At 41.9% G+C, this 24,925-nt stretch overlaps 1 protein-coding gene across 3 annotated transcripts in view; it reads right to left on the bottom strand.

Annotated features, from left to right (window-relative positions):
- Positions 1–3,819: 3,819 nt before the first annotated feature.
- NIPAL2 (NIPA like domain containing 2) overlaps positions 3,820–24,925 on the bottom strand; it is a 71,886-nt gene continuing 50,780 nt past the window's right edge. For 2 of the 3 annotated variants that reach the window (XM_044245223.1, XM_044245225.1), the window contains 6 exons: positions 21,450–21,546; positions 14,267–14,402; positions 12,316–12,404; positions 7,976–8,039; positions 6,767–6,861; positions 3,820–5,404 (listed from right to left, as the gene is read on the bottom strand). In XM_044245223.1, coding sequence (XP_044101158.1) covers positions 5,292–5,404; positions 6,767–6,861; positions 7,976–8,039; positions 12,316–12,404; positions 14,267–14,402; positions 21,450–21,546 — 594 coding nt within the window. In that variant the 3' untranslated portion in view covers positions 3,820–5,291. The remainder of the gene's footprint in view (positions 5,405–6,766; positions 6,862–7,975; positions 8,040–12,315; positions 12,405–14,266; positions 14,403–21,449; positions 21,547–24,925) is intronic. The other variant, XM_044245224.1, reaches the window with a different exon arrangement.

The raw sequence follows: 24,925 nt of genomic DNA, 5'->3' as shown, positions 1-24,925 counted from the left end.
AAGTTAAAAAAAAAAATCATTTTTTAAGATTTTATTTATTTACATGAGAGAGAGAGGGAAGAGGGGCCGAGAGTGAGGGAGAAGCAGTCTTCCCAGCAAGCAGAGAGCCTGATACAGGGCTTGAGGCCCCTTGGGTCATGACCTGAGCGGAATCACGCACCTAACTGAGGCACCCAGGAGCCCTCCGCCAAAAAAATTATTTTTAGAGATTTTAATTAATTAATTAAGAGAACAGAGGAAGGGACCGAGGGAGAGGGAGAGAGAGAATCTCAAGCAGACTGCACGCTGACCGCGGAGCCCAATGTGGGGCTCGATCTCACAACCCTGACATCATGACCTGAGCCGAAACCAAGAGTCAGACGCTTAGCTGACTGAGCCACCCAGGTGTCCCAGGGCACGCTTGATGTTCTCTGGTGTGGTGTAGGCATATTGGTACTGGTGGTAAGAGTGAGGGTTGCAGAGTTAGATGTCCTGGGTTCCAATCCCAGCTCTGCCACTTGCCAGCTGAATGACACTGGTCAAACCATTTTCCTTTTCTGGCTAGGGCCAGGACGCCATGAGGTGCTTAGGGCACAACATGTTAGGAGCTATTCACTCTTGAGGTCCAATGGGTACAGGGGCAGCCCTCTCACTACCTTGACAGGGACGTTTCCATGAGCTTCCTTAAATTCCACGCCTCTCTTCTCCTTCCCTGCCCCATGTCCTGGTTTTTTAATCTCTAAAATAGGGACAGTGACGTCCCTGGTAGAGAAAGTGTAAGGACTCAATAACTCACACAAGTACGGGACTTAGCCACTTAGCCTCGTGCCTGGCCCATTAGAAGGGCTTGAGAGACGACAGCGATGCTCTCTCCCACCACACCATAAGTGCCTGGACAGCTGGTCTTCATGTCTAATTCATTTTTATAGACCTAATAACTTTAAACACATTGCATCGAAAATAGTATGTGATTAATTATGTTGAAGTGAATTAATAGCTGCTAAGTTTGAGGCATGTGGTGACCGGGTCAATAATCAGGCAGCCAGCTCCAACTTCGAGTTAGCTCTTGAGCTGGGTCATTTCCTGGTCCACGCTGAGCATTTAGGAGGTTTAGGTGAGGAGCTTTGGACAGAAGGAGTAGAGCCCAAACCTCAGAAAATTGCTGAGGTTGGTTTTCAAATTAGAACCATGAAGGAAACAGCTCCAAAAGTGGGATGCATGCACGCTGGAAGGATTAGCTCGCGTCTGGGTAGCAGCCACTCAGATGTGCAAAGTGGCTTGGGTTCATGCAGGCCGGTCACATCGGGAAAGGATGGCCTCCTTCTCCATCAGGCACTTGCCAGTTCCCTGGGAAGGAGATTCTTTCCTGGAACACAGAGACTATCTTGCATCTTGCCTAGAACTGCACGAAACTGTTGGAAGCTTTCGGCTCAGCTGGGTGCATCCCGAAACACATTTATTTGATATCGAAATTGATATTCCTCTTTTACATTGTGGTTGGGACTCATTAACTCCCAATAAGGACCGACATCAAAGGAGGAGTTTCTTCCCTTTCTCACAAAAAATAAAAAATAAAAATAAATGTAAAAAAATGTTTCCCTGGACAGGACATAGCTCCTGTGACTGATTTGCTCTCCTGGCACAGGCCTGCGTGGTGTGTGGTACCCTGAGGCTGGTAAGAAAGGAGACAGGATCAAGAATTCCTGGGTGGGAAGGCTTTTCCCTGCGCTTACCACAATTGCTAAAACACTAGGTTTAATAGCCCAAGACTGGTCTATATTTGCATGGAAACCATGTTTGTGTGGAATTCTACTTTTTTTTTTTTTTTAAATTTCAAGATGGCCCTAATAAGAGCCAGACTGTTGATGAGTCTAACGATTAGAAACAGCTCCTAAACTTCCCACACAATCGTGGTAGGTTCAATTCTGAGATCTTATTTGAAAAGTTTAAAATGCGTGGGGTTTATCTAGCAACCTCACGGAAGCACTTATAGCCACCAGTGCCAGACACGCGTGTGACGATTGTGGTTGTCCGCTACAAGGACTGTCCCTACAACTAGCCATGGGATTTAAGTAAAGCAGTCTGGAGGGGTGTTGGGAAGGTTCATTTTAGTAACTGCTATATTTATGTCCACAAGATCATTATTAAATTGGCAAGTATGAAGCAGCCTTGAGTGTGGCGGAGCGTATACACTCCTGGATGAGCTGTGTGCTTGGAAACGAGGAGTGAGTGTAAAGAGGGTTCTTGGCTTTCAGGAATGTGGCTTTCAGGGTTTCAATCCCCTTTGAGTCGTGTCCACCATTACACCTGCTCCTTTCGGAGCCACACCTGCACATTATCTCCATTACTCTTCAACAGCACTGAAATGGCAATAATCTAATGAAATCTGTCCTTTCCCAGTCTTTCTCTGCCACGAAACAATTTCCAGGAGCTTGTGGGGGTGGCAAGGGGGTGTTGAAAAATACATTCTGAGTCACCGCTTGAGAAGTTTTTATTGTGTTTTTTTTTTTTTTCTCCAAGTGATTCTGGTAGTGAAAGCATTATGGGTATAGAACAAGCAAACACTTAAACTGAAAACAATTGGGTAAAGTCCTCTGCTTTAATGAGAGGTCATTAGTACTCATTTCCGAAGCTATTATCAACTTGGAATGTGGGATTGGAAAAGCTCTTCCAATATAGGCAAGGATGCTCAGAAAAGAATCACTGCTTTTTTTTTTAAAGATTTGATTTATTTGTTTGAGAGAGAGCATGAGCAGGGAGAAGATGGAGAAGCAGGCTTCCCCATCCGCTGAGCAGGGAGCCCGACATGGGGCTCCATCCCAGGACCCTGGGATCATGCCCGGAGCCAAAGGCAGACACCTAACCGACTGAGACACCCAGGTACCTCTGAACTATTGTTTACAAGAGAAACAAGCTCATCACTTCCATCTGTATCTTATGCAAACAAGATCCTAATGTAAATATCAAGACACAGCTCCACAATCCCATAGTATCCTTGTTTGTTCATGAATCATGAAGTGTCACCTTATCAACTCCTGAATGCCCAAGGAGCAAGAACAAAATTGCATGGCAAGAGCAAAGGAATCTAGATCAGGGATTGGCACACTACAGTCCTAGGGCTGACCACCGTTTTTTGTAAATAAAACTTTACGGGCCTACAGCCATGCTTGTTCGTTTACATATCGGCCGTGTTGGCTTTCATGCTAGAATGGCAGAGTTGAGTAGTTGTGACAGGCAACACTGGCCAATAAACCTAAAAATATTTATTCTCTGTGTCTTTACAGGAAAATTTTGCAGACCCCTCGTCTAGACAAATAGTCCAATGAGTCAAGTTGTTGGCTAAATGTCCCCAATTCACAATGCCAAGAGAAGTACGGGGTTGGCTTTGGTGGTTGTCATGCACTTTGTAATTTAAAAAATCTTACGAGCTAGTACAACTAAAACTCCTCTTCACCTTGCTTTGAAGAAGCAGTATGGAAAGTAAAATTAGGTCTCAATATATTTTATATGTTGCCTGGACTTCTAAAACACTGCTGGATTGCTTAAAAGTGTATAAGTCGATGTCATTTCTCAAAACTTTTTAAAAGATGCAAATGTTGGCAACTACTAAAATATTGGCATCACGCTTGTATCTGCACAAAATTCTACAATGCTCAACACCACGTGCTGTAGCTATAAGTGTAGTCCTACTTCAAGTGAAACTCTTTAGTCTAAATATTTTTGCCATCTTTGAAACCAGTTTTGAGAGTCATCAAAAATCTGCAGTTTAAGACACCAGACGCATTTCTTAGCAGAGCCTTCTGGTGCCAACATGTTGGACCAATTCAGTAAAACACGCCATACATTATAGGACTGCTTTATTTGAAGTAGGGGATACGTTCCACAATAGTGGAGTTCAAAAGCCAGACATGGGCTCTAGGTTATTATTCATACATTGGCGATGGATTCAAATCTCGCCTTTGTGGCTCCGTTTGGCCAGCACTATAGGTTATGACAAAGAACAACGCTCAAAGACCCAAAGCAGTTAAGATTCCAGTCTCAATAGCTCTGAGTTATACAACCTTCACAAATGTAAGACAGCTGGTTGGAAGAGCCTTGGACCGGCACATCAGAAGTGAGGGGAAGCTTTTGACATGTCTTTAAGGATAGGGCTTCTGACTTGATGTTGTTTACCGTAAAGGCTAGCTCTTTTCTTGTCATTTAAATATATTAGTAGATCATAACTAACATATAGGATTATGAACTCTATCTGCAAATGAATCTTGGTAGATAAGTGACCAGTCACAGAAGAAAAGCCATTCAGGTCCAGGAGCACATGGCCTTCCTCTCTAGACGCAGGTTGGGCCATCTGGCTACATCTACAGACGTAAATGGCTAAAATCCAATTCTCTACTCATAGCTGTACTCTTGCCGAGAAGAATTTATAAAGTTTGGGATAATAACTTGGGGGAGGAAATGGTGTGCTCGTGAAAATAACACTTAGAACTTAAATACAATTTTTGAGACTTGCGTCAAGAGTTAAAACGTACAATAAACCTGCTAGGTAAGTCATAAGACCCACAGAAATACCGGCATAGGAGATGAAGTTTTCAGTCTCAATTCAAGTATGATCGGATCATGTAGCTGAAGAAAATGCTCATCATTCTGTATTTTTTGAAAAACTGGTCTTAATTCTTAAACTGTTCCTTTCTTCATTTGAAAAAGTTCACCAGTCAAGATATACACATCATGGAAGGCCACTTACAGACTCTCATTTTAAAGATAGTCTGAATTTTCAAAGGGCAGTTAGAACAGGGCTCATTTTCAGAAAAAGATGATTCACCGTTCTAACTCAGGACTAGAAAGGTGAGATCCTTATGGCGGAGGCTCATAAAAGACATCGTAGGAGAAACGGATCCTCTCAAACCTTAAGTACTGGAGCGAGGTTGGGGATGAACGTGTCTCTTTAAAGCCAAGCAGCCGACGCTCGAAGTCGTGTGGGAAAAGCAGCCTGGGTGTGTTCTGTAGCCAAATCGTGAACGCACATTTTTGTGTGACGGTCCTGCTCAGGAAGCCAGGCTCTAATTAAGATCTAGCTGGGTCGATGTTCACGAGGGGGGCATCCAGAGTGTGGGAACACTTCAAATCCCCTTCTGTGAAGACATGAGACTGTCAAAGCTTAGGAAGGCCCCAGCTGTCCGTGCAGACGGAGGTGGGGTCGAGGGTCCGGGGATGGTGATGCTTGTGCACATCAGCGAGACCTAGCTGGGACACAGGGGAGGGTTTTTAAAGGTGGGATCGAATAACAGGCCAGTGGCATCCCTCTCGGCAGCTCAGACCTCCTTCTTCTCTCCACTTTGGCTCTTTGTTGAGTCACTTCCATCAGGCAGGGTTCCGTAGGATAAGCCATTTGAATCTGGCTGTATTTTGTCCAACATTTGTTTCCCTGTGGAGATAATAGTCACACACAAAAAAATCTTTTGTGCTCTTAGAAAGGAATACGTCTAATAATGGTTTCTCCTCTCTCTAGGCCACATTTTAGTCCCTTTTTATAGTGCTCTGTCGTTACCCTCTACACAGAAGAGATCAACGTCAGGAAGAAAGGGCCCCGGAACTCTGTGTCCCTTGTGGTGACCACATGCTCTCCACAGGAGACAGCGGGCTCCCCGCCACACAGGGACTCCTCTGCAGAGCACGGAAACTGGGCTGGCCCAGTCAAGAGATGAACGTGAAGCGTCCACTCATCTCCACACCTTCCTTCCCAGTGTCCTTTCCCCTTTTCCGTGTTTGGTCTAATGTGTGTAACAACAAAGAAAAGCAGACTTCCATAGCAGCTTCTAAAAGCTGCTGCTGATCCTGTGTATGGGGCTTTGTGAACTGGAAAATCGAGTTAAATGGTGTTTTCTACCCAAGAGCTTCTGACCACACAAGTCACTCACAATGTCCACCTTTCCCACCAGAGCCAGTTCTCGCCTGGAATGCTCTTAGGGGATAAGAGGGCCCAAGAGGGAAAGAGAACACAGAGCTCCTTAGGTCATGTTTTCTCAGTTGTAGGGATGAGGCGTTAATGGCTTTTGCTTCAAAGTCGGGGACCTAACAGAATGGGAGAGGAAGCTGTCAGATCATCATTACTTCTGTCTAGAAACCCGTAGGTTGCCCCGATTCGCTAGCAAAACTGGACATACTGAGTAGGCTGGGGAGGAGGTGAAGATACAGCCAACTCTTGGCTTTGTTCTGAACAACGCTTCTGCTGTCTACATGACAATAGCAAGCTATTTCCCAAGGAGGGTGGAGGACTGAAAAGATTGGGGGGTGTGAAATGGATCGGGATGAAGAAGGCAAAGTGGAGGGGGAGAAGCTCTCCGTGTTCAGGTGACCGTGAAGGACGTCCCTTTTGGCACCACCGTGCACAGGTTTCTGCAATCTTTTCCAGAACGATGGTCCTTACCAGTCTAAGTTCCTCTCCTGGGATGTTCCTTCAAAGACTCTCCTGGTAGCCATTCCCTCCTCCTATCCCCATCCTTTTTCAGTTTAAAGAAACACAAAAAGAAATTTGCAACATCCCCCAAATCAAGAAAATGGGGCCAGTTCTTTTATATCCCCAGTGGTCTGTGCAGAACTAACGTTCAAATAAATGATTATTAACACTGACGGTTAAAACATTTCCTCTGGTTTCATCGTTAAAAAGACATTTTCTTGAGGATAAAAATTATGTTTTATATTAATTTTAAGACCCCAATAATGCCAGCAACTACTAATTTATAAGGATAAAGTTTCCCATCATAAATTAAAGAATATACAGTTTTACCTGGAATATTTCCAAAATCAATGTAGGACTGTGGCAGATGCTCCTTTTCTCGATTTCTTGTGACCAAAAACACACCAAGGAATGATAGAAAACACCTGTAAGAGTGATATTACTAAAGAACACAACACTGAAACAACCCGTGGTGTTAAATACCAGCTCCATAGTCTACATGATGACATAAATTCCACTGGTTTTGTTTTTCCTGTTTCTCATGGTAAGCTTCTAGAACTTGTCTTAATTGCTGCAGCCAATTATATTTTTTCCCCAGAACCAAGACCTGGGCAGCTTCCAATAAATCTCTGCCCCAGGTTTTTACCATCTGGAGGCTAATTCCGGCTCTAAACCCTTTGGGTAGACACTAGGTCTCATTTTCTATCCATGCATGCCCAGACCCATTACTGGCATGCAACATGAGCAAAAAAATATATATATATTTTAATTTTCTAAGAAATTTAATTGTCCTTGGCCATAAGAATAGTCATAGTTTCCAGATCCTAGAAGTTTAGGCTTGCCCAAGTATCTTATGAAATTGGATTTTCAAGCTAGATGGTTTTCTATGCTGAAAATAGCCTGGGCTCGAGTCTGCATAATGGCCATACAGAACACGAGATCAAGAAGTAGCTAAGCATTAATGGAGTGCCAGTCAGATCCAGCAGACGATCTGATACATGGGCGATAGTCTGTCCAAGGTCTGCTCTCTGTTTGCAAGAATGTCAGTGACGATGCCTACCAGATTTCTAGGAAGGGTTAAAGACGGGCACCCAGACACAAGAAAGGGATACTTCCAATCTGAAGTTATTAGGTCCAAAGCTAATAATCTGCCCTAGACTTAACATTTATTCTAGGGGATCCTACAGGTATCCGTGGTTCCTGCTGGGTTCTAACCTAGAAATTTCCAAGAGCGAGGTAGGTCTAATTTAGCAGAGAGACATCATGGAGTAGCTACAACAGCCAGTGGTGGATTTTTCTAGACCATGGCTGGGATTGAAAATCCCCAGGTTCAGAAGCCTCAGAGAGAGACCCAAATTACCAAGTCAAAGACATGGGGTCCTGTGGAGGATCTTAAATGAAAACTAGGTTTCTTTTAAGAGCTCAGGGAACTAATGTTTCTTATATTGTCTTCCAATTTTCTATACCTCAGGTAGAATGCCAAAACCCACATAAAAGTAATAGGATTTTACATTCCTTACTTATGAGACATCTACTTACCCAAAAATATATATAAATACAGTTAGAAAAGCTGCACCATGGAACTCCTGATAAAATATGATACCTGTAACCAGAATAAAAGACAAATGTGATTTTAGGGAAAGAATACATATATACTAGTTACATGGTTTTTCAAATTATGGTCATGTATTATTTTTTCTAAGGATAGTTACCCTTAAAATGCACGTTCAGTAGTTAATGTTTAAAAATATGTGCATGCCACACTTACATTTTTCGTGATTTCAAAAAGAACACAGATTCGTAGACTTCATATGATGTATTATTATTCTAAAATGAACAGAGTTGACATAACTTTTGGAAATAGAAAATTCCTATCCAGTCTAGGATTTGTCCCACCAGAACAGGCAAGAAAAAGAAAAACCTCTAGTGACCTTTCCCACCTACACTTTTAGGCCAGGGGTCAGCAGGCCTGACCTGAGGGTCTGAGCAGACTCTGGGGCCTGGGACACAGCATCTCCTTCAGCTCAGCGGCTGGCCACCCAGGCTGACACTCTTGGCAATGCTCCATGCACACTTACAGCCCGGAGGACACGGGAGCCATTCTCCCCAGCTCCGTTTCTCACTGCCAACACCCTCTCCTTTTGCTTCCTTCTGGTCTTCCCTTTTGGGGGAAGGAAAATTTGGATGTGTTATTTACTCTGCTAAATTTGTCTTCTCTCCTTGTTGATCTTGATGATGACCTCTTGGTCTAAGGTCCCAAAGCCTTCAGAGAGTTATTCTTTTTTAAAGGTATCTTTAAGGAGTACCTGGGTGGCTCAGTCATTAAGCGTCTGCCTTCAGCTCAGGTCATGATCCCAGGGTCCTGGGATCAAGTCCCACACCAGGCTCCTGGCTCAGTGGGAAGCCTGCTTCTCCCTCTCCTACTCCCTCTGCTTGTGTTCCTTCTCTTGCTATCTCTCTGTCAAAAAATAAGTACAATCTTCAATTAAAAAAATAAAGTTATCTTTAAATGATGTATCACGTGGAGTTGAATTTGTGTGTGCATGTGTGTGTTTGTGTGCATGTGGTGTTAGCCTGGTTCATCAGCCAACAAATATTTATTGAGTCCTGCATGCCGGTCATTGTGCGAGGTGCTGGGCCTACCATGATGGACAAGACAGAGTCCAATGGCCAGGAGTGCTCTCATAAGCCTGCCTCCTAACCTAGAGAATAAACTTCGTCCAGGAAGAAGCCACGTCCAGTTCTAAGAAATACTGGTTGAGCGGATGAACATTTTGAGAGCATTTTTCCATGTTATGGCATACTTCCTTGTAATCATTTTAACGTTTCCATGTTATTCTAAGCAGATGCACCATAATATTCATTTCTCTAAGAGCATTTTAAGCTGTTTTGAATTTTTTTTGCTTTGGTCAAGTAGCAATAAACTTCTTTGTACATATTTCTTTTCCTCCTCAGTATTTTAGGATTTGTTTTCTGTTATTGCTGCTTAAAGAAGAATTTCTTTTGTAAAGAGTAGAAATGACTCTATAAAAAAATGTGTAGTAAAGGGATACCTGGGTGGCTCAGTTGGTCTGCCTTCTGCTCAGGTCATGATCTCGGGGTCCTGGGATGGCCTGCTTCCCCCTCTTGCTCTGACCCTCGTCCTCCCTCCCTCTCTCTCTCTGACAAGTAAATAAATAAAATCTTTTAAAAAGTTTGTAGTAAAATACAAATAGCCTGAAGTTTACCGTCATAACCATTTTTAAGTTTGCAGTCATTGTGTGAAGTATATTCACACTGTTGAGCAACTTATCTCCAGAACTTTCTCACCTTGCCTCACTGGAAGTCCATACCCAATTAATGGACAGCTCTGCATTTGCCCCTTTTCCAGCTTCTGGCCATCACCGCTCTGCTTCCCTCTTCTGTAAGTCTCACTACTCCAGATCCCTCATATAGGAGCAATCATACAACATTGGTCTTTTTGTGACCAGCTTATGTCAGGCATAATGTCATCAAGGTTCATCTGCATTGTCGCCATGGGTCAGAATTTCTTTTCTTTCTTTCTTTTTTTTTTTTTTTTAAAGATTTTATTTATTTGACAGAGTAGGCAGAGTAGGAAGAGCAGCAGGCAGAGAGAGAGGGAGAAGCAGAATCCCTTGCAGAGCAGAGAGCCTGATGCGGGGCTCGATCCCAGGATCCTAAGATCATGACCTGAGCCGAAGGCAGACACTTAACCCACTGAACCACCCAGGCACCCCAAAATTTCCTTCCTTTTTAAGGCTGAATCATATTTCCTCATAGAACATACCACATTTTCCTTTTCCACTCATCTACTGATAGACAATTGAGTTGTTTCTACCTTCTGGCTATTGTAAATAATGCTGCTACCACCCTGGCGTACTGATACCTGTTCACGTCCCTGCTTTCGGTTTTTTTTGGTATGCACCCAGAAGTGGGATTGCTGGACTGTATGGTGATTCTGTGTTTAATGTTTGGAGGAACTGCCTTAGTGTTTTCCATAGTGGCTACTCCATTTTACACTCCCAACAGTGCACAGAATTCAGATTTTTCCCCATCCTCAGCAGAGCTTGTTAATTTTGTTGTTTTTGTTTTGTTTTGTTTGTTTTGCTGGTAGCCATCCTAATAGGTGTTAAGGTGGTATCACCTTGTGGTTTTGACTTAGGTTTCCCTAGTGGTTAGTGATGTCAAGCATCTTCTCATGTGCTTATTGGTCATTTGTACATCTTCTTTGGAGAAATGTCTATTCAAGTCCTTTGCCCAGTTTTAGATTGGGTTATTTGGGTTGTTGTTGGTGGTGAGCTGTAGGACCAGAGACTAGAAACATTTTTCAGACTCTCGGTAAAGACTATGAAATGGAGCTCCGGGAGGGTGGCCCCGTGCCACCCGGCTCCACGAGTGCCCCTGTGATAGCTTGCTGCTACCAGTTAGTGCAATAAAAAGAATGAAACAGAAACTCTACTAGTTTGCAGGCAAAATATGGTACTGAGTTTTAATCTTAAGCTAGACTTTTCGATGGGGGCAAAAAGGGAAAGTTAGTCAAGAAGCTTCACCTCCGTTCCACACTTCAGCAACAGCAGATGAATGATTGCTCCCAGAAAGTTCCAGCCTCCCTGACTCATCAATTGCTTGGTGTGCTGAGTATTGACATTCCAACCCTGTTGGTCCTCCTACAAAATGTTCTTTTCAAGGGAACTACATTTTTTTACACATCTTTACAACATTAATATTAACTATTAGGCTGTCTGTCATGCCTGTAGCTCTTTTTGGCCCTATTATTTTTTTTCTTCTAGTAATTCTAGGGCACACAAATGTGCAATCTTTTATTACTTTCTTCTGTCAACAAGCATCAAATGCTAAAAAAAAAAATCAGATGTCTTGCTATATGATCTTTCTTTTAAGTTTCAATTTTAGGAAATAAAAGAAAGGCATCAATTACTCTTAAAAACTGCCCACTAGCAGTCACATTGTCTGCCATGAAATAAGAAAGATGTGCCAATTAGGAGACATAATCCTTAACTGCTTCCAAAATGCATACATTTTGCTTTGGGAAATGAACGTCCAATCTGAGAAGGTAGTAAATACATCCAATAAGCCAGTAAACTAGGCTACGTAAGTACTAGACTTAGGAGTGAGATACTGGTATCTACTGTATTTTGATTTGGATCAAGTTTCAAATTTACGATTTTTTAAGAACACTATATATATATATATATATATATATATATATATATATATATACATGTATTCAGTAATACCAATTGTCAGTAAATATCAAAGAACTATAATAGTAGAAAAATAGAGGCCAGAGCTACAACGACAGCAGTTTCTATTGTCATCTGCCTGGCCTGCCCTGGAACACCAGATTCAGTTTTAGATTCAGTTTTGGACCCCTCTCTCTGATCAGGGCAGTGAGGGACCTGGAGGGAAGAGTTCATGGGTATAGGGATGTTTGGTCCAGAGAGAAGACACGAGAGGACCCTTCAGCTGCTTTGATTATCAGAAGGGCTGGCAAGGAGAAGACTCCTGAAAGCAGAACTAAGATGAGAGTCTCAAACTCACAGGGAGGGTAGTTTCAAGTCCAGGGTAAGGAAACACTTCCCAATAATTTGAGCTCTCCAGATAATTAGCGTGATCCAAAAGAGGACTGTGCTGTCTCCGGAGACAAAGAGCCCCGGGGAGCCTTCACACAATGCAGAGTGACTGTCCTAGACCATGTCATGGAGGAAATTCGGTCCTGGGCGGAGGGGAGGATGATGACGTAGGCTACATAATTCCTTATAACCTGAAGATTCCTCGAGTGTGTCGTCTACCCTGAGAGAAACTTGACGGACGCCTGGTGTGGGGGTGGGGTCACCGGAGGGTCGGAAACCAAGGCTCACCTGCAGTAATGGCACTGGTCGTAAAGAAAAGATGGTTGACCGGCACCACCATCGTCGTGTCGTAGAGCTTCGTGGCTTGGCTCAGGAACCTAGAGCAGAAGGCACTGACTGGAGCTCTGGCTTTAAGGAATGCTCAGCAATAAGTTAACAATAACATCAAGAAACGCATGTCCTTAAGCTACAACTACAAAGGGAGAGGAAGTGCAGTAAAAGGGCATTTCCAATCAGCAGTCATAGCTTATATGCGTCTGATGGATGAGATCAGATGTCAGGTTTTATGGTCTGTTTAAACCAACAACAGTCACAATGAAAAGCAATTAATCATATACTGAGGCCACAGAAGTTTGAGTTGGAAGTGGTTCAAGCTGCTGGACCAGTATCACACTGGAGCTGATTCATGAGGATAGACCCTAGAATCTGTTAAATATCATATCTGGGGAATAGTGTAGCTATCCATTGACATGCCACGTGCCAAGAAAGAAGATGGAGGAGTGAGGGAATGTTTAACGTTTCGAAAACAATGCTCAGGGCTCCAGCTGCAGAGCACATGTGGGAGCTCGCCGTCTCTCTCTGGCCACCAGTGTGATCCCAGCCCCCACCAGGAAGTCGTGCTGCCCTGTCACTGACACCAGCTGGACAATTAAAAAAAAAAAAAAAAAAAAACAACAAACCCCAAACTAAAACGCTTAGGTCCTATTGTAGCACAGTTGAAAAAAAAAAATGTTTATGGATAGAGCCCAGGTGTACCTGAGGGGATGTGTGTACACAGGTGCCCATGTGCACACACTTACATACATGCACAAATCTATGAACAAACAGCGCCCCGGGCGGTTTCGCCTGGTGGCCAGTCCTACAGGTGGAGTGCGTTCACCGCAGCTCCAGCGGGGCCGGGGCAGGGACTAGAAGAAGGGGGATGAGAGTGCGGGGCACCCTCCCGTGGGCCTGCCACTGAAATTCGTACAACCAGTTGAAAGATAACGATGTTAGTCACGAAACTTCAAAAGATACTCTAGCTCTGCTGATGAACTCAAAAGAAGGAAGGGAGATGAAACAAAGTAGCAAGGGTCAAGCATGAGAAACACACTCATTCCCATAAGGAAATGACAAATGAAGCAGTGACGGAACACTGGGTTTCCCCAGTCCTGGCCCATGTCTGACCCGTGGAGGTTAGACTTGACTGCGGGTGCCCATGAAGGGAAGCTCTCTCTTCCGGAGGGGAGGCTCTGATTTCCTGGTACCAGGATAGTGCTTTTGCATAGCATTTTGGGATAAACAGAAAACTTCCTGGCTGACTAAAGACAGCCTCTGCAGGCAAAGGCATAATCACGACGTGAAATGGAGAAGTGACTAGAGCAGATGGAGGTGGGGGGAGAGAAGAACAGAAATCTCAAAAGTTCCATGTCACCACTATTAGGCCCCAAGAGAAACATAAAACAATCATTCCGCGATCCCAGGGGTACAAACAGAATTCTGGCCAAGCATGCAGGGTTCTGGGGAAAGGATTTCCCTCCCGGCCAAATGTCTGGTTTTGTCCATCCCTGGGCAATTAATGAGCCTGAGCTAGGGATGAAGGTGAAGGGTTCATGCATTTCCTATATTTAGAATGAAATCCTGGCTGTGGACCTGCCCCTCTGATTTATTGCTAATGACAACCTGCATATGATGGATATTAATTACAAGCAGAAGAGCATCAGGAAAGTATCAAAGTGCACTTCGCTAGATTACGGCCATACTTTAGAACTCACAAGACATGAAGGCAGGGCTCAGTAAAAGCTTCTTATTGGGCACAAAGGAGAAAACAGGGCATGCTGGCTGAGGATCAGTGGTAGACCCCGCACCCTCAGAAACCAGTTACACCTCATGTTCATTATCAATGGATGCCAATAAAGATTAATGCTCAGAGAAGCCCTGGAAGGTTGAAAGGTGAGTGAGTCTGCAGAAGCTAACTTACTTGACTTGGAAAACACAAGATGCGATCATGATGATAAACATGATATAGAAGATGGGATAAGTTAGCTGCGTTTTCTCCGTCACAGAAAAAGTGATCATGCCCGAGACGGCTTTTACCGAAATAACAGTCAGCGAGGCTGAAAAAGAAAACAAGAAACACAAATAAAAAAAAACATTGTTGAGATAGAATGACACAGAACTATCTCCCGTTCGCACAGTGGAGCAGTCGATAACCCCCGTTAGGCTTTTGGAATGCAGGCTCGTGTGAGGCGGCGGTAGGCCGGGGCTCCAGACGACGGGTAGCTCTCTCTAGAAGCCGCGCTGGACCCTGAATTTGCTTAAATCAGCTAAAGATGGGCTGTGCGAAGGGGTGCTTTTTATCTTTGCAGCAAGATGCTTATTTTCCAGCCCCAACTGTTGAAAGGATGCCGCAGAGGTTATAATTACTAGGAGATGGGAGAGTAGAAAACAATGAAGTGGGGAGAGAAGAAAAGTCAGACAGTCCTTGTGACACGGAAGGGAAAATAACTATTAAACTATACTGAAAAAAACTGAAAGCTAAACAGATGAGAAAACTGGAACGTGGAAGTCAGTTCACTCTGTGAGTTTACTAAGAGTTGTACTGAGTTTCCATATGAGCCTTTTTGTTCATAAATGTCTAGAAGTTTCATGAAAAAACAACTTTTTTTCTTTTGACAAAGATGGTGGTAGGAAGAGGGACCAGAGCTGAGTATGCATTTCTCCGAGTCAACCATAAATCTAAGATTTACATAAGCAACGTCTATTCTCTATGCTAAAGAGGTAACTATCTGTAGGAGAAAAAATTTTTCATAGGTTCCAAATAGCAATGAAGTGACTTGATAAGTTTATAATGTGAAAGCAATGAAGCATTTTCTAGAAGCACCATGTCTCTGTAGGAAGAAAATAGTGTTTTCGTTTTGTTTTTGGTCATTTAATGTTGCATGTAATTCCATAACTTAGCTGAAACCTACAGAAAATAAAAAAATGATTTTTACATGAAATCAAATAACTGTAAGTCAAAGGCAATGAGAAGGAGAAACATTATCTTTGGTGCTGTTGCTCTATCAGGTCATAATATATCTGGGCTTTATCCCTTTAAGCTTTTGAATATTATATATATATGTATATGCATATACGTGTGTGAGTGTGTGTGTGTGTGTTAAAATAGCAGTTGATGGCTAACAAGGGAAAGCCTCTCATCTCCTTTTCAAAAAAATGAAAATATATTTTAATTTGAAGAGTACTAGGGCATACTTCCAAGTTAGGCTTTTTCTTTCCATTAAAAGTCATAATTAACAGAGGAGAACAGGTGATAAACTCTAAAAACAAACCCCTAGTCTGAACAAAGAGGCCCTCCCAACCAGGCCCCTCTTCATCTTAAAATGTCTTTTGACCCCATCGTTTTACATGTTTTCTACAGATTATGACAATAGTCATACTTTAGCTAATCCAGGAATTTGAAATATGGACTGTGATGTGTGTCATTTGATGGTTTAAGTTTGTAAGGTTAGCTTTTGAGGGACCTTGGTTTCCTCCTCAAAATTTTGCTTAAAATTAGAGCACAATGTGGGTATGGTCTTGTGTTCTGAACAGCCAGGTTTCCCAAAGGGATCATTAATGAGAAGGAGTTGAACACACTGTTCCATTAGCCTCACGACCTCTGGATTGCAAAGGCCCTTCAAGGTCATCTAATTCAACTACCATCTGATGTTAAATTATACTTAACTGTAAAACAAAATCAAAACTAGACTTCTTTATTCAACAGCTACACCAGCTATCAGTCTGCTACAGTTAATCACTGTATTTTCAAAGCATGTACAGTCATCAACTGATTAATCACTCTTTATTGTAACTCTGCAAGTTACTTCAAGGCTGGTGACAAGTATTTCCGTTTTAGTTTCAGGTGGGCATGTGGTTAATGAGGACAGGTGAAAATGTAAAATTTAAGTGCATATATATATATATATATATATATATAAAAGAGGCTAGGAAAAATGCTGGAAGAAACTATATCCAGACACTATCAGTGGTTATCTCTAGGTACTTGGATTATGAATAATCTTTAAACTCATTATTTTGGGGCACCTGGTGGCTCAGTGGTTTAAAGCCTCTGCCTTCAGCTTGGGCAATGATCTCAGGGTCTTGGGATTGACCGCCCCCCAATATCAGGCTCTCTGCTCAGGGGGGAGCCTGCTTCCCCCTCTCTCTCTGCCTGCCTCTCTCCCTGCTTGTGATCTCTGTCTGTCAAAAAAGTAAATAAAATCTTAAAAAAAAAAACCCTCATTATTTTAAGCTATAAAAGTTTACATGTTCCTTTAAGAAAATTTGGAGAAATGCAGAAAAGCCTGGGGAAAAAAAAAAGAAAATCCCCTGTAATCTCAACACTCATCCCCAAATCATTTTTAACATTTGGGAGTATTTCTTTATAGCTATTTTTCCGTCTCTATGTATGAATATATTGTAATATATGAATCATACAGTATATACTATTTAGGAACCTATTTTCCATTGCCATTAAGTATTTTCTATGTCATTAAATATTCTTCTAAAGCATGATTTTCATTAGCTGTGGAGTATACCTTTCCATCAATATATACTTTATCTTGGCAATTCCCTATTTTTGCATGTGAAGGTTGCATCTTTTTTTTTTTTTTTGGTGTTAAAAATGAGGCTGTGATGAATATTCCTGAACATAAATCTTTACATACTACTCTGCCAACTGCCTAGGAAAATCACCTAGAGGGGACTTTGTTAACAGCTGCTGTTCCTCTGAAATATACTGAAATATGCTGCCTTCTATAGAATACCAGTCACACTCCATCATACCGTGCGGCAGTGCTCAGTTACATGGATTTTTATATGTTTTCTTGAAGGGTCTCTCCGTTTTCTTAATTCTCAACAATAGACATGACAGCAGTGCTGTCTTTACCTGACATAGCTGACCTGCGTTTGAAACCTGGCCTTCTCCGTTCCCTCCTACTTCATCAGTTGCTCCTTCCAGAGACTTTCCCAAATGGCCATCAACGTCTCCTTATTAGAGCCATTAATATTTTATTTATTAATTTGGCTTCTCTACATCTGAGTATGCAGAGCAGAGAGAAGGACTTCCAAGCTTTCCCAGCTTCCTGATGAGCCAAAAGCATTCTGCCGGGAGTCTTAAGATTCCTTTAAGGAAGAAGACTGCAGCCACGGGTCTGGGCGCTAACCACCAGACGCCAAATCTCTTTCTTCCCAGTAGCCCTCACTTTCTCTTTTCTTTTTTAGTTCATTTTTTAACCTGTTACACAAACAATGATGACAATAAAGTAAAAAAAAAAAAAAAAAACCCACCTGCCTACTGCCTCTCATTCACTTCCAGCGTACGCCTTGTGCATGCTTTTAATCACAACAGAGGTAGGCATGCAGCTGTGTGCCACTTTTTGTTTAACCCGACACTCTACATATTTTTCAAAGCTGCTGCAGGATTTTCACAATCACTTCTTTCTTGTAAAAGTTGTTGCTGATCATTGTAAATGCCCAGCCAGCACAGGTAGGCAGAAAGCGAAGAGTGGGTATCTTTTTCCCTTTTCTTACTGTAGTGAGAACACTTCCTGGCTTTCACCAATGGGTGTGCTCCAGCTTCTGGGTTAAGAGAAATATGTTTTTTCCAGTGTCACAGAAGCAGAGAGGAGAATGGTGATGGTCGGGGGCTGGAGTGGGCAGAGAGGCAGGCAGAGAGAGAGGAGGAACCAGGCTCCCTGCTGAGCAGAGAGCCCGATGTGGGGCTCGATCCCAGGACGCTGAGAACATGACCTGAGCCGAAGGCAGAGGCTTTAACCCACTGAGCCACCCAGGTGCCCCTGCATTTTGAATTCTTTATTAGGAATGGATATTAAACTTCAGCGTGTCTTTTCAGCATCTACTTACATGATATTTCCCTTCTGAGTCAGTAACATGATGAACTATGTTAATGGATCTCTTAAGGAATCATCCTTTCATTCCCATAATTAATTTAGTTAACTCAAAATGTTTACTTTGTACTCACTGTCCTCAGTTCTAGGTAATTATATACAGTGTAACACATGACTGTGTCCTCATAGAACTAATCTGGTGGGGGAGATAACTAGAATATAAGCATATGAGTAGACTATGCAAGTACAAATTATTAGAAGTGTTACAAAGAAAAAGAACTAGTTTCATTAAGACCACTTGGTGTTAAGTGAAGAATGATTTTCCTTTCTGGATTCTACCTGCTGATTTTTTATTAGAGAGTTTTACATTAATATTCAGTAGGGAAATTAGTCCACAGTATTCTTTATGTGTGCTGTTTGGGGTCAGTATTTATACTGATTATACAAAAAAAAAAACCGGGTGCAAAATTTCTTCTTAGGTTCTCAAATAGTGTGAACAACATCAGAATAATCTGTTTCCTAAAGATTAAAAGGCCTGGGGTGCCTGGGTGGCTCAGTCGGTTAAGCGGCTACCTTCGGCTCAGGTCATGATCCCAGCGTCCTGGGATCAAGTCCCACATCGGGGAGTCTGCTTCTCCCTCTGCCTCTGCCTGCCACTTTGCCTGCCTGTACTCTCTCTATCTCTCTGACAAATAAATAAATAAAATCTTAAAAAAAAAAAAAGATTTAAAGGCATTACCATCTAGGTTGAAAGTAAAGTACATAGTCCTATTATTTTCAGGATGTAGCTTCTATTTGCTCCATAGTTATTTTCCTTTAAAAATTAACAATTTAACCAAGTTTTCATATATGTCTTCAATTTTATTTCTAATTTTGGGTATTTGAGATTTTTTCTTTTTTTGGTCTTATGGAGGACCTATTTTAATGTCTTTTAAGAATAGATTCTTGGGTTTATTTATCAATTCATTGCTTTTCTAGTCGCTATTTCATTAATTTTTACATTTATTAATTGCTTCTTTCTGCTTGCCTCAGCTTTATTTCAGTGTTTTTCTTCCCTAACTTTTTGAGTGGAATGCTTGACTTACATTGTAGTAATGAATTTCCTTCTGCATACAGCTTTCATCATAAACTATAGGTTTAATAGTAAGTGTTTTCATAATAATTTTAAAAATACATGCTGCAGTGCAATCTTGGTTTCTGCTTGGGCCCAGCTGCAGTTTAAGAGTAGTGTTAACATTTCCAGATGTTACGGTTTTACTCGTTTCTATTTTTGTTATTATTTTGTTTTTCTTCCACTGTGATCTGAGAATGTGGTCTGTACTATTTCAGCTTCCTGGAATTCATCAAGGATTTCTTTGTGGCCAATTATACGATTAACTTCTGTAAAAGTCACACAGGCATTTGAAGCAGGTGTATGGTCTGCTTTCAGGATTTAGAGTTCAACATTAGATCAAAATTAAGGACTCATTCCTCTATTTTTACATACCTTTCTGTCTACCTACCTTCCATGAGCTAAGAGAAGTCTCCTACTCCTGTCCTCTTTCTGGGAATGTAGTTTTCAAAAGAGCTGCTGTTCTAGTCTCCTGAGGCCTCCTGGTGTTGGCGTCTCCCCCTCCCAAGCCCCGGGACCACCCTGCTGAGCAGCTAAATACTAATGTGGGGCCTCCAGGAGCCTCTGTTGCATTTAATGCTCCCACCTTGATTTTAACTTAGATCCTCATAGTATGGCCTTCTGCTTTCTTTTACTTTCAAACTGAGTTACTTTTTTGGATGATTATTCTGTATGAAGCCAAAGTATTTCACAACCAGCAAGGGGCAGTTAGAAAGGGCACTATTTCTACATCTCTCACAGATCTGAACCAGACAACACTGGCTGAATCCAATTTCAGAATCTTTATCAAAATCAATCTGGGAATTTTTCTGAAATCCAATTTGGCAATCTTTCTTTATTATTAGGTAAATGTACCCCATTTACATCTACGATCATAACTGATGTGTCAGATCTTAATATGGTTATCTTACTTTCCTATTTAAAATTTCCTTAAAAAATAAATAAAATTTCCTTGATTTTTCAATATTTTCCTATATAATGTACATTTTGTCCCTTGTTTGCTTTTGTTCTCCCCATCTGGTACTTTGGAAAGAAACAAATACAGAGGGACGCCTGGGTGGCGCAGTTGGTTGGACGACTGCCTCCGGCTCAGGGCGTGATCCTGGAGTCCTGGGATCGAGTCCCACATCAGGCTCCCAGCTCCATGGGGAGTCTGCTTCGCTCTCTGACCTTCTCCTCGCTCATTCTCTCTCTGTCTCTCTCTCACAAATAAATTAAAAAAAAAAAAAAAAAAAGAAACAAATACAGAGTTCTTTTTCTTTTCATTTGATCAACTGCATATCTACACATAGTATAAATTTGTTTCTACAAGGAACTATCAGAAATACAAATCTTCCGATTCAAAGGAGTGAACTAGTTCATGAAATGAAAAAAAAAAAAAAAGTAAAAAAGAAAGCTCCAGCCCTTCCTTAACATGAGGGCTGCTACCTGTCCCAGTGGTATAAGCATAATCATAGAGTCATAGCAAAAAACACATGACGCATGGATCATCTTCTCTGCAAAGAAGAGGCAAAAGAAGAATTATAAATAATTTTTTAAAAGGCAATTTTCCAATGATTAGTGAAAACTCCTAGCATTGATTTATATAGTGTGTGTGTGCACGTATGAGAGAGAGGAGGAAAGAATGTAGATTTAAAAATACATGGTGGGCTTATAGCAGCAACAGTTTTCAAATTTTATAAGGTGCCTCTAGAAAGAAAAGGAGATGGGCAGATCAACAATGAATGAAAGAAATGTTGTAGTTAAGAAAATCATACTGGTTACATTTACATTTCTTATTAGCCATATTTTATTAAAGTTTTTTTTTTAAACCTATAAACAAGATAGGTCTTGATAAGTAATTCCTGATACAAAAATTTCAGTTGGGATGGTTCATATGTTCCTCTTTTAATAATTTTCAATTATATACTAAGAAAAACAATCCTCAAATTGTTAGAGAGCAAATAAAATTACCAAAAATTAAAGACCCTTCCATAGGTTTTTAAAAGAATTAAACATACCAATTCTAGCCATGTGACACTCAAAATAGAACTTGCATAATTGAGACTAGGTTTCTTTTTAACAGATCAGAGTTCAAAAGTAGAAAGGAATAGGATGCTTGAGTCTCTTTCCTGACTCTGCAAGGCTCGATTAGAGGATTAGGAAACAGCGCACGTCCTTACCTAGAAGTGCCACCAGGGTTAGCAGAATCACCATGTGCTTCATTCCCTTTCTCTTATGGAAATACAGCAGAGTGCAGAAAATTAATATTTCTAAAATCTAGAAATGAAAAAGATGAAGAAGAGTAAGCTGTAAATTATTTTATATGAAGTCTTCAGAATGCCACACTTCTCTTTCTGATTTTGTGAGATCTGAGGATGCCTGGCATTCCTGAGGACTATCATAAACATGTAAGAACAACATAAAGAGCCTCAGCCATCCAGACCCAGAGCTCTCCCCTCTCTGATATGCCAGTGACCCTGAGATGGGCCACTCCAGTCTCTTTTATCCAACGATCTTCTAGGAATCTCCCCATGCGTGTTTCATACCCATATCACACAGATATGGGCAATGCTAAACTCCTGAGTGCCTTCCTTCCCTACCTGTCCCTCCTGGGGCCTTCACCTCCACCAATGAATGGCATCAATACATACCTCATTGCACCAGCCAGTAACTCCTTCCTTTCCCTGACTCCCTGTCACCTTCTCTCTAACCACTGCAAGAGTTTCCAACTTGTCTCTGATTCTACTCTTGCCTCTACCATCCAGCCATTAAGCAGCCAGAGGAATCATTTCAAAGCAGGATTTGAATAATGACATATGTCATTCGTAGAGAACATATATGAATCACACATAAGGTATTTACATAGTGTGTCGAGTAGTCACATGCCCTGCACCCAGCCAGAGAGAAATAACCTACCACAGCCTTCGAAGTCTCCTGTACACCTCTCCCCAGTTGTACTCTACTCCTTCTAGGATCCCTCCAGCAACCACTCCAAAGAATTTTTGTGTTTACTAGTCACTTTCTTTATAGTTTACTACCTTTTATGTGTTCTCAAATAGCACTCTGTTCATTTTTGCATATGTTCGGACTTCATACGTGCAGAATCATACTTGTTTTCACTTCTTGGCTTTTCACGGTGCACTCTTTATGAGGTCTATCCAGGATGATACATGTGGTAGAAATATATGTTAAATCCAGTCATTCCTTTGCTCAGACCTCCTATGGTTTCCTATCCCATTAAGAATAAAATCCGGGATGGCCCACATGATCCAGTCACAGAGGGCCTATCCCCCTAACCCCCCACCCCAGTTCTCTGCAGAGCTCAGATGGCACCTGCCTTTGGGGCCCCTGCACTAGCTACTGGAGTTGCTTGGAATACTCCTTCCCCAATCTCCATACAATGGCTCCTTCCAATCACTCTAATTTCAGCTTAAAGGTCACCTCTTCCAAGATGTCTTCTCTGACTACTCTGATTTAACAGAGCCACCCCTCATCTACCGTAGAGCATTTTATCATCATCTGGACTATATCCTGTTCATCCATTTATGTGTTTATTTTCAGTCTCTCTGACCAGCACACCAGTTCTGTGAGAATGGGGACCTCATCTGTCCTCTTCACCATGGTCTTCAGTGCTGGGACACTGTCGGTCACCCAATACGTATTTATGGAATTAATGAATAAATTACACTTCGTATTTATTATGAGCAACTTGCTGAAAAACAGACCTAATGTCTAATAAACTGAGTGTTCAATAAATATTAATTGACTGAATGCCTAAAATTTTCCTACCCTTAAGAAAACCCTAATGTAGTTTTGAGTTCTCAATTTTATTTTTGTTTTAATGTTTTTCTTTTTTGAAGCCCTTAAGATAACCTAAAGCTAAGCTATTTTTTTTTTCAAGAAGGCAGGATCCCTGGACTGAAATCATAAATACAAATGTTTACTTTTCTGATGTCAGACAAGTAAAAACACCACTGCTATTTTATTTATTTATTTTTTGAAGTACTAGAGTTAGGGACTTCACTACATTTAGGTCTGCATTTTACTTATGGAGCCCTCTCTAATTCAACATAAATCTCTACTGTTTCAGTTCAAGGTTTGCTTGTTTTTTCCCCCCCCTTTAATCCTCTGTGGGCACAGAAAGCAGCAGGACCATATCTTCCTCATTTAAAAACCTTTCATCTCATATGGGAGATTAAGTCATCCCTCAGTCTTTTCCTGGTTAATTAAACTAATTACTTAAACTTTTTCTTATAGGATTTATTTGCCAGGCCTTAAATTTAATCAAATCATGCTGCAAAAGCTATTAAACTCCTATCACTTTGCCTTCCCCAAAGCTGCCATCAAAACGTTGGATGTCTCAATGCCTGTACAGATCACCAACTGTTAACAGAAATATCCCTGTCGGCTTCATCCCCCGCTTCAACCCCAGGCTTCCATTTCTCACGTGATCTGATCACAAACGACTCACAGCAGTGTTAGGGACCCTGTATTCATTGCTGGAGAGAAGGAGGCTCTTCCTGCCCTAATGCACAGAGTGTGTTAGTTAAATCTATTAGCAAGAGGATGATGACTTTCGGGAGGAGGTGGGGGAAAATGAGGGTGGTTATCAGTTCAAATATCACATATGACATTTTTCCAAATTCCATCTCTGTGGCTCCAGATAAATAAAACATGAGCTCCTGTGACTCAGAATGACTGTAGCTGCCCTATGTTCTGTCTTGTTGCAAGAGGTCATGGAGCTCCCAGGAAGAAAATATTCAAGCGGCACGAATTCATGCTAGTTTTTTTCCCTGCGTGCAACGTTTTTTTCCCCCTCTCTGAAAATACCAATATTAAAACAGCTGTGATTTCCACAGGCTGCTGAGACCCAGGAGGAGGCTGCTTTGCTGATCGCTACCTCAGAGGTCAGAGATAACAACAGCACGGACAGCAGGCTCACCACTCACTAAACTTGCATTAATTTGTCTAATCCTCACAACTCCAGGAGGCGGACACTATTATCCCTGTTTGGCAGAAGAGGAAACCAAGGCTCAGAGGCGTTAAGTGACATAGGTCTGGTACACAGAACAATGGCCTCCCAAAGACGCCCACGTTCTAATCTCTGTAACATGCGTGTGCGTTACTCTATGTGGCCAAGGGGCTTTGGAGACGTGAGTAAGGCTACGGACCTTGAGATGGGGGACCTTGAGTGAGTTTGAAGTAATTGTATGAGTCCTAACAAACAGAGAACCTTCCCAGGCCTGGTCAGAGAAAGAGGTAACGTGAGAAAGAATAGAGGCAAGGAATATTAGTGGTCTCAAGCCGCTGGGAAAGGCAAGGAAACGGATTCTCTTCCAGAGGCACTAGCAAGGAATATGGCCCTGCCAATACCTTGATTTTAGTCCAGTGAGACCCACGCTGGACTTCTGACCTTCAAAAATAAGACGATAAATCTGGATTGTTTTAAGATACGAAGCTTGTGGGGCGCCTGGGTGGCTCAGTGGTTTAAGCCTCTGCCTTCGGCTCAGGTCATGATCTCAGGGTCCTGGGATCGAGTCCCGCGTCGGGCTCTCTGCTCAGCGGGGAGCCTGCTTCCCCCTCTCTCTCTGCCTGCCTCTCTGCTTACTTGTGATCTCTCTCTATCAAGTAAATAAATAAAAAAAAATCTTAAAAA

The sequence above is a fragment of the Neovison vison genome, chromosome 4 (genome assembly GCF_020171115.1).
Source record: "Neovison vison isolate M4711 chromosome 4, ASM_NN_V1, whole genome shotgun sequence".
Classification (NCBI taxonomy): Eukaryota; Metazoa; Chordata; class Mammalia; order Carnivora; family Mustelidae; genus Neogale; species Neogale vison.
This window is presented reverse-complemented; position numbering and strand designations above follow the sequence as displayed.